This window comes from Rutilus rutilus (genome assembly GCF_951802725.1).
Source record: "Rutilus rutilus genome assembly, chromosome: 4".
NCBI lineage: Eukaryota > Metazoa > Chordata > Actinopteri > Cypriniformes > Leuciscidae > Rutilus > Rutilus rutilus.
The window spans coordinates 47516921-47527473 of NC_140212.1; the positions used below are offsets into that span (position 1 = coordinate 47516921).

The following is a 10553-nucleotide window of genomic DNA, read 5'->3' on the forward strand; positions in this document are numbered from 1 at the left end:
TAGGAAATTTGTATTTGTATGTGTAGCCTAAATGATATGTTTAGATCATTATGTATGAAAGAAAGAATTTAGAAATTATTTTAGAAAGGAGGCCTAGTAGGTGTTTAGATTATATTTTGACTATATAAATGCTGCCTCATTATCATTAATGATGCATGCTCGCAAATATCAGTTGTAAATGTGTGTAAATGTGCTGAAATGTGTAAATATACCCAGTTAATGAAGTGCACAAATGTGTTAGGCTAATGTTTGCGGTGTGCCTCTCCGGTAATGGCTCATTGACACGCATATAGGCTTATTGCACGCGTCTAAAATTATTTACATCAGTTATTCATTATAGACTAATGCTACTATAGTTATATTTATGTAATAATATTCTTCAACTTTTTTAAAAGGAATGTAGCTTCATCACTACCTCCGCCTGCAACTCGGAGTGCGCTTAGCAACACAGTCAGAAATCAGAAAGAGTAAGTACATATTTACTTGACTCACTTGATGGCCCATTAGCACTTGGGGGAGCGTCTATGTCACACCCCTGGTCTGAATCTCATTAATATTGATGACCCATTACCACTCCCACGCATAAACCTCTTCTGACAAAAAAACTGTTTTACAATGTTTAAATCAATGTAGTGTTTTATGTGAAAAATTAGGCAGGATGATTTTCACATAATTTTGAAGCTAGAACTCAAAGGGACAACATCCATTAGTCAAAAGTCTTGTGGACACATATTTAATATGTGTTTTGTGTTCTTAAATCAGCAACTTTCATTTTAATTTTTTCCAATAACCACGCATAAACATTATTCTCTTAAAAATACAAACATCTACATACACGTTGCTCGCATATTATGGTAGCCCTGTTTGTGCTATATAGAGTGAATTTACACCTTTGCCATTAACATGTTTATAAATAACTGAAAAAAGCACAAATGTCAGAGCATGTCAGAACATCTCAAGGACCCCAAAAACAGCTTGGTCCCCAGAGGGTTAACTTTGAAATACATATGATAAAATGTATACTTTTTAAAAAGAAAGATTACACTTGAAATATTGTTAAAATTGTAATTGTTGTTGATTTACATGTGAAAACTTTTTAATAAAATAGCAAAACATATATTTACAAGGTAGATGTAAGCAACATCTTAATAGGTCAATATAAAACCTTCTTATTAAATAATTTATAATTTTTTATTAGTGACACATTTGGGGAAAGGATATATTCCATAACTTTCTGAAAATACTGTATGAGAATTAACTGAATTAACTTAACCAATGAGGTTCATTCTCGTGTTGTGCAGCACGTTTTAGCTTCAACAAGAACCAATGAGGTTCATTCTCGTGTTACGCTACACTTTTGTGCTTCATCAAGAACCAATGGGAATCATTCTTGTGTTACGCTACACTTTTGTGCTTCATCAAGAACCAATGGGAATCATTCTTGTGTTACGCTACACTTTTAAGCTCAATCAAGGACCAATGAGGTTCATTCTGTTCATCACATAAAAGCGATCGAGTCTCTTTAGAAAATACATACTAAACCACTTGATTCAAATAGATTAGTTTAATGAGCTCTTTATGAAGTTCAAAGCAACAAAAAGGTAGAAGCAGATACATATTTTCTGATGCCATCTTAAATTGCTGAGCCAGTTAAGCTTTAGAGCATTTTCCAAACACACACAAAAAGAAAAGAAATAGGGCCCCAAATCTGCATAACTTGTCATATTTCATTTTTTTTTTCTAATTCTTTTCTCACTGAGGAACATTACAATTATTTTCAGAATGAGTTGGCAATTGACATTTCAAGTCTCTTTGATTTATCTGAAACTTTTTTTCATACTGAAGACACGTGTAAGGGCTCACTGTGTGAACTCTGAGGTAATGTTGTTATTAGTAGTGAATTCTCATGTGGCAATTAAGTCTAACTTTAAATCTGAAACTCTCTCCACACTGTTGGCTATGGCTTCTCTCCAGTGTGAATTTTCATGTGGCCTTTAAGGATTAGGCTACTTTATCGGCGAAGCCCTTTCCACACAATTTGCAGGTAAAAGGCTTCTCTCCGGTGTGAATTCTCATGTGGACTTTAAGGCTTCTGTTTTGAGTGAATGTTTTTCCACACAATTTGCAGGTGAACGGCTTCTCTCCAGTGTGGATTCTCATGTGTCTATTAAGTGTTCCCTTTCCTGGGAAACCTTTTCCACACTGTTGGCAGGTAAAAGGCTTCTCTCCAGTGTGAATTCTCATGTGGCCTTTAAGGTTTCCATTATGATTGAAACCTTTTCCACACTGTTGGCAGGTGAACGGCTTCTCTCCAGTGTGAATTCTCATGTGGCCTTTAAGGTGTCCTTTATCAGCGAAGCCCTTTCCACACTGTTGGCAGGTGTAAGGCCTCTCTCCAGTGTGAGTTCTCATGTGTTTTTTAAGGTTTCCATTATGATTGAAACCTTTTCCACACTGTTGGCAGGTGAACGGCTTCTCTCCAGTGTGAATTTTCATGTGGACTTTAAATTTTTCGTGTTCAGTGAAACCTTTCCCACACTGTTGGCAGGTGAACGGCTTCTCTCCAGTGTGAATTCTCATGTGGCTTTTAAGATTCCATTTTTTAGTGAAACTCTTTCCACAATTTAGGCAGGTGTAAGGCCTCTCTCCAGTGTGAGTTCTCATGTGTTTTTTAAGGTTTCCATTATGATTGAAACCTTTCCCACACTGTTGGCAGGTGAACGGCTTCTCTCCAGTGTGAATTCTCATGTGGCTTCTAAGGTGTCCTTTTACAGAGAAACTCTTTCCACACTGTTGGCAGGTAAAAGGCTTCTCTCCAGTGTGAATTCTCATGTGGACTTTAAATTTTTCCTGTTCAGTGAAACCTTTTCCACACTGTTGGCAGGTGTAAGGCTTCTCTCCAGTGTGAAATCTCATGTGGACTTTAAGATTCCATTTTTCAGTGAAACTCTTTCCACAATTTTGGCAGGTGTAAGGCTTCTCTCCAGTGTGAGTTCTCATGTGCTTTTTAAGGTTTCCATTATGATTGAAACTCTTTCCACACTGAGAGCAGGTGAAAGTTCTAGTTCCTGTCTTCTGACCTCTTTTTAGTGTGGAAGTCTTTTTAGTCTGCGAGCAACTTAAAGATTTTTCTTCAGTTAGGTCTTCATGATCTTTCCCTTCCTTTTCATTTAATACTTGACTTTCTATTTTCAGCAGCATCAGGCCTAAGGTGAACAGAGACAAACACAAGTTAACTCCAGTTTAATGGCATTAAACGACACATATAGCAACATTTATACCTATGGTTCACAAAGTGGTCCCATACTTCCCCCACTCATTTTACAGGTCCCTCACCACCCCAATCAAATACAATGTAGTCTAATTGTTTATAATAATGTGGATTATTACTATTTTAAATTGAAAATCATTCATTAAATTGGTCAAAATAGACAGTAAAGACATTTATACTATTATAAAAAACATTATAAAAAGGATTTCGGTTTCAAATAAATGCTGTTCTACAGTTTCTGTTCATCAAAGAATCCTGTTAAAGATAAATAAATAAAATCACTTCCAGAGTTCATCATAATATTTCATAAGAAGAAAGGATTCTTCGGGTGTACGTACTAGGGATGTTTCGATCCGATCCACGTCATCGTTATCATGCCGATACTGGCCCAGAACGCAAGATCGGAGATCGGAGGGGAGAAAAAAAATATGATCCGATACCTAGGGGTGGAACGGTAGGCCTACATGTATTCGTATTGAACCGAAACAGTACGTGCGTCACAGTTCGGTGCATTGATTTACACGGAGAATACACGGTATAAAAAATGAATAAAACTCGCGTGCATATTAACTAATGTAATGCGGAACTACTGTTAGACATAGACATATGCGGGTTCTTTAGGGACACCTAATCTAGCCCCGTCTTAGCTCTGAACGCGCATCTATTTCGCATCAAACGCTTGGCGCGTCCTATTCGCTTTGGACGAGCGAATGGATTCAAAATGTTCAAGCGTCGAACTAGACGCGAATTTGACGCTCTATTCGCGTTTGGTGTGAACGCAGCATAATGAACAGACTGCGATGTCAAGATTGCAATGCTGGTGTGTGTGTGTGTGTGTGTGTGTGTGTGTGTGTGTGTCAGAGAGAGAGAGGCACAGGCGCGATCGAACAGTGGAAACATAAAAACATACTCCGTCATTTTGTTCAACATCATTAAAACTGCAAAGCCTACTTATATTTGTATAAAACAACACTGTGCTTTTGTCAAACTGTAACCTACAACTGTTACTAGGGCTGGGACGGTATGGATTTTTTCTTACCGCGGTTGAAAAGCAAGAAATTCCCGCGGTATTGCGGTAAACCGCTTTAAACCTCAACCCCCCTCCCCACCCTCCCCCAGTTTTTTTCCCCCACGTCGCGGCTGGAACAACAAACAAAGCGTGGCGATGATGATCTCAGGTACTGTTTATGTGCTTTATTTAATGTTAAAATCATGCAATGTGACTTTGAATATCGTTTAGTGCTCCAGCTTTGTAGCTGTAAAAGCAACAATGAATAATTCACCTCAGATCTTGAAATTAAACAAATGGAAACAAGAACGTTCAAACTGTGAACATACAAGTGTATTCTTTGGCAAATATTGTTTTAGTAACTCAGTAGCCTATGTATTTTTAATAATGTTTAAATGGTGTAATATTTTTGAATTTAATTATGTAGCCTACTTATCCATTTTCTTGCAAGTGCCGTCAAAGATTCCTCTCTGGTGCTGTGAGTGTGCACTTGCCGCGACTCCGCGAGGGTTAACAAATGCGTTCTTCACGTGAGAGAACTGTGTTAAATAAGCACGTGCAATTAAAAGTTGAGGTCCTGCTTTTACTTTTTTTTTTTTTTTATTTACGGTGCGGCTTGGACGCGGCGTCCGTCGAAAATAGACTAGGCGCCTATCTTTAGCGAAGCGGCGCGGAGAGAGCTTCTGAAACGCGCCGCGTCGTGGCTGTTGTAAACACAAGCATTGACTAGAGTGGGCGCGATCAGCTCCGGTAGCCGCGTCGCAGCTGTAACGCGCCACAGGGGTTATAGTCAATAGCCTACAAATGGAATGTTATTATGTGTCATGGAACAACTTGCGAACGGTCAGATTTGCTCCATCTTTTGATGATGTTTTGTTTAGAAAACCTTGAATCCATGTAAGACACAATGTTTTTAGACACAATCCATGTCATTAGAATCAATGAATCTATGTCATTAGACACAACGTGAACACATGTGAAGGCCAGTGTTTTTTTTTTTTTTTTTTTTTTTGCGGTGATGACGGTGACAAGCTCAGACCCGCGGTAGGCGTCACGTGACCGCGGTATTGCGGTAATGCGGTAACCATCCCAGCCCTAACTGTTACACAGCTGTTTAAAGCAACAATTATCTCATCTTTTGGACAATCATCATATTGCATTGGTATTCATTTCTTGTCCTAAAACAGAGCACTAATCTGTTTAAGTTACACATTCTACATTGATTAAAAAAGAAAATCAAATGTGCTTTAAATGGTAGTATTATTTTACACAGAAATAAATTATTTATAATTCAGATGAGAATAAAGTTAAAGTTAATTAAAATGTTAAGAAATCAAATATATTGATCTGAAATATAGCAAATTAATTTTAAATTAATTCAGGTACAATTAACAAACATATCTCAAGGTCTTTGAATCCACGATCCGATTCCAGAACGATTCTTTATCTACAGCACATCCTATGCAATGAAGCCTGTGAATGTCCTTGTAACTCGCTTCAACCTTTCCGAACTTTATGAAAGATTATTTTACGGAAAGTTCGAGTAGTGTATGTGTGTGAATTGGAAGCAAGCAGATTACGGGTATTTCTAAAGCAAACTCAGCGTCATCGCGTATCTGGTTAAAAACTAAGCTCAGAATCGTTTCTGAAATTCTCCGAATCGATCCAGAATCGTTGAAGAGAGAATCGCAATGAATCGATTTTTTTCTCCCACCCCTAATCGGTATCGTATCGGAAGTGAAAAAGTGGTATCGGGACATCCCTAGTACGTACGCGCTCAGAAAAAGTGCATCATGTCAGAACAGAACGCCAATGAAATGTTTACCCGGCAAAGCTTTACATGAAGCACTCGCGTTTGGTTTTCGCTCATAACTTCACAAAGCATGCACAGATCGTAGAAAACTGTACATCATTATTTTCAGCAGACTATCACGATTAAAAAGAGCCCAAACTCAGCATAATCCATCACTCAGATCTAAAGATATTCCTAATGGAGTTGTTACACACGAACCCCCACAGGCGCACACAGAGCCTTGAATATAGATGTAGCACTTATGTTGCGTTTTAACTCATAACTCAATGAAGCATGAATAAATTGTGGAAAATTGCACATCATTATTTTCAAGAGATTGTCAAGATTAAAAAGAGCCCAAACTCACCATAATCCATCACTCGGATCTAAAGATATTCCTCATAGACTTCTTTTTTTTGTGTAAATCTTTTTATTGGAGAATCAAGGGTGTTACATTTTACAGGAAGTGAAACAGTTCTCCAGTTTCGTTTTATCTTAAACAACTAAAACCTTATACAAACCCCCCCAAAAAGAAAAGAAAACAAACATTAAAGTAGACTAGTGTGATCAACAGTGCCAATTTTCTTCAGATTTTATTTTATTTTTCCAAAATTATTCAAAAATAACTGTTTTTTACTCAAAAAATGAGATGCCTACTTTCAAATAAATGAGGCCTACAATTAATCAGATGCAAATAGAAATATAAAAGCAATCACTGTACTGAATTTAAAATAAAATATATTTTTTCTGTTGGTGAAATATGAATCACTGATACAGTATGCTTAAGTGAATGATATTTTAAAACATGTTTATCAGTTTTATGTGATTTACAGGAAAATAAGTCTGTTAACTACATTTAAGAAGGCAACTCTAAAATTATAGGGAAAAAAATGAGATCATCATTTACACAAACTCAAAAGAAATGCAAATACTTTGTTTCTAAACACTTTAATTACTAAGTACTTAGAACTAAGAACTGTTAAACATGTTAAGGAAATTAATTAATTTTAAGATTTTTTTAAGGCTATGGCCAATTCATCTAGATGAAGAAAAACTAAAATCACTATTAAAATTTTTATATAAATTTATGTGTACACAACATCCTTAAACGTACAGTATGTAATTTTTTTCGCCGCTAGGGGTCGCTAACCTCTTACAATAACAAAGGCGTAGTTTGATGACGCAACATTTGCTAAGAACTATGGATCTTGTCGTCAACGTCAAGCCGACCGATTTAATAATGTTTATGGATGACTGAATACATCAATGCTTTTATCATGGCTGTGATATGAAGCAGGTCAACTCGGGATTGCTAAGAGACAGCTATCAGCTCCACACGCGACGTGAGTACCGCGGATATAAAAGGAATATGGACATTTAATTCTACCGAACTACATGCAAGTGCAGAATTACAACTCACAGGTCAGTTTATTAGACAAATTAAACTTGAGGTAACGCAGCGCTGTTTCACTTGGTCTAACATTACACTAGCACACTAAACTGCATTTAAATGTGTTGAAATTTATGTGTTAGTTTGTCTGTATGAGCTAGATCAACATTAGAATAACATACAGATCATATTCTAACATTTTATCATTGTTGAACTATATAACATTGATTCGTTTTATGTAAATGTGGAGCTCTCGACATCCCAAAAACACCGCGCTGATATTGATTCTCGTTTTAGTTAATCCTTTTTTATCCAAAGTCTGCTTGCCATGGTCCATAATGTTTGAACGAAACAACAACAGCGTGCAAATAGACATTGCGAACTACACAGTTGTCCACGTCTGTCGCCTTGGTTACTATCATAGGGCTCTGGTTGCTATGGCAGTACGAGCGGAAACCAGGGAAAACGCGGATATGACGCCATTGACGGCGACAAAACGGAAATAAAGAAACGTGACGTGTCTTCAAATTAAATTACAAATTTCTCCTGGTTTGAAAGTTGTTGGAAACAGTCGGGATAATGTAAGTACACAACTAAAAATATATATATAACATAGAGTGATTTTTGCTATTTTTAAAGCAAAAAAAGTTACATATTGTACCTTTAAAGGGATACTCCACTTTAAAATGAAAATTCTGTCATCATATACTCACCCTCATGTTGTTTCAGTCCTTTATGAATTTCTTTCTTCTGCTGAACAGAAAGGAAGATATTTAGAAGAATTCAGTAACCAGACAGTTTCTGGTCTCATTGACTTACATAGTAGGCCTATATTTTTTTCCTACTATGGAAGTCAATGGGACCAGAAACTGTCTGGTTACTGAATTCTTCTAAATATCTTCCTTTCTGTTCAGCAGAAGAAAGAAATTCGTACAGGTTTGAAACAACTTGAGGGTGAGTAAATGATGACAGAATTTTCATTTTTTGGGCGAACTATCCCTTTAATGTTTGAACAATTGCAACAGGTAGGCTATTATTTTTTTTAATTTATTTTTTTAAATGGCCTGTCAAAAATCCTTATACGTCATTGACCCAAATCAGTTATATTTTTTATGAGTAATATAATTTAATCTAAAAAGTCTAGTCATGTGATCTCAACATGTCTGTCCACATGAGGCAACCCGCACCATTTCAAATAAAACCACTTTAACTTTAATTTAGACTCACTTCAAAAATATATCACTCATTTCTGTAGAGCTGGACATTTTAATAAGGATCAAATGACTGAGATCAGCTTTGAGAATTAAACTGACCTGTTTGTTCCTCAGTTTCTTCTTGTTTCACACTGAATGTTTCTTCAATCTTGAAGTCTTCAATCTCCTCTTTAATAAACGCCATCTTTATATTTTCACTCTCCTCTTTAATAAAAGCCATCTTTATGTCTTCACTCTCCTCTTTTATAAAAGCCATCTTTATAATAGAGTGTAACATGGATCTCAGCCGCTTCACCATGAGTTTTTCTGTTTGTCCTATTTAAGAGGAGAATAATTAACAGAAAGAAAAACACTCAAAACTAATTATCTGTGTGTGTCTCAATCAAATCTAGTTCAGTAGTTCAGTTCACTGGTAAGAGAGTCAGTCAGAGAGAGAGAGTTAATGAACTTAATGATCTGATTAGACTAAAAACACTCTAAACTAGCATTAGAAGCTGATTAGTAAAAGTTATCATTATTGGTAGATAAAGCTTTAAAAATTTGTTACATTCAACAATCAAACGTTCATTTAACCGTTCTTGTTAAACCTATGAAATTGCGCGAATAGTTTGCACACAAACCTTTCTTCTTCAGCCGAATCACAACAGATGCAGCGCAGCCTTATGACGTCATACACACAGACCAAAATAAAAGTCCTCTTCACACGCTGAAATCACAGAAGTGCATATATAAAACCTCTGTTTGCGTGTAAACAGGACTTTTATTCGGCGTTGAAATCTTGGTGAAATATTTGAATGTTGATGAATGAGGGGATAAAAATAACTGCCAAGAAAGAGGTTGAACTAAAACAATAAATGTTTGCCAATATAATAAACCTTTTTTATGTCCACTGACTCAAAAAACAACAACAAAAAAGCATATACATAATAGTAGGTAAGTGTGGTGGAAAACTGAATATCATTTTTTCTCAATGAAAGTTTCTGTCTCTTAGTTTTCTGACATACCTCAGTTCCTCTTATTCTTCAACATCAGCATTGCAATGTTTGAAGCGGATGTCATAAGAGATGTCAGTTTACCAGGACGGCTTTAAAACGAGTGGTTCATTTATAAATCCGCGTGTTCATGCAGAGCTACCTCAGTTTAGTGCTTTGAAAATCTAGTACTATTAAACACATTTAAAGGTGAATCTAGTGTTACAGGACCCACCCTAAAGTAAACAAAGCACGACTCAGGTTCATTATATAGAAAAATACCCAAGATTTATTTTTGGCTTACACAAAGATATATCTCACACACGAGGATGCTTTCATCACAAACTACCTGAACAGAAGGAGCCTTTACACCACAAAGCAAAAGGAAATCAAAGAATCAAAACAAACCCATAAGTTAAATTCATTAAACAAAAACTTGTGAATCACTCAGTTAACTCAAAGTAAAATACATGCAAAAATAGCTCCTCTGTTCAAACACTAGACCAGTAGCATCCTCATGCTGCAATAATAAATAGTGGGGGAACAAACAATATACAAACAACAAAAAAAAGGAAAAGAAAACTAGTCCGCCCCAAGGGCCTTTCCCATTTCTTTTGGGCCCGATTACCAGCTCAAGCGCCTGGGCGGACTAGACAATATACCCAAAACAAACAAACAAAACCAAAAAAAATCAAATACAACAAGAGCAACAAATGGGCTCCGTAGAGCTGAAAATACAAACATTAAAATACCTTTATTATTCGTATTAAAACAATCACCCCATGTTAAGACGAATTAATACTTTAAATCAACTCATACCTGTCTCCAAGATCCAAACAAATTCACATGCGAACCTCTCGCATACGAACACCACGAGTGTTGATTTATTTCCGCCGGCCAGAAACA

General features: G+C 36.4%; 1 protein-coding gene across 1 annotated transcript; it reads right to left on the reverse strand.

Annotated features, from left to right (window-relative positions):
• Window positions 1-1211: 1211 nt before the first annotated feature.
• On the reverse strand, window positions 1212-9356 carry LOC311289563 (uncharacterized protein). Its single transcript, XM_084407668.1, has 3 exons — window positions 9297-9356; window positions 8776-8991; window positions 1212-3206 (listed from the first exon to the last, which is right to left on the reverse strand). The coding sequence occupies exons 2-3, from the start codon at window positions 8972-8974 to the stop codon at window positions 2002-2004; spliced, it is 1404 nt and encodes a 467-aa protein (XP_084263794.1). The 5' UTR covers window positions 8975-8991; window positions 9297-9356; the 3' UTR covers window positions 1212-2001.
• Between the last annotated feature and the right edge of the window lie 1197 nt (window positions 9357-10553).

Bases quoted from the DNA above. Each gene is read 5' to 3' on its own strand.
- LOC311289563 (XM_084407668.1), bottom strand. From the start codon at position 8,974: ATGGTGAAGCGGCTGAGATCCATGTTACACTCTATTATAAAGATGGCT. The intron at 3,207-8,775 runs GTCAGTTTAATT...TGTTCACCTTAG, and splicing joins AGAAACTGAGGAACAAACAG to GCCTGATGCTGCTGAAAATA.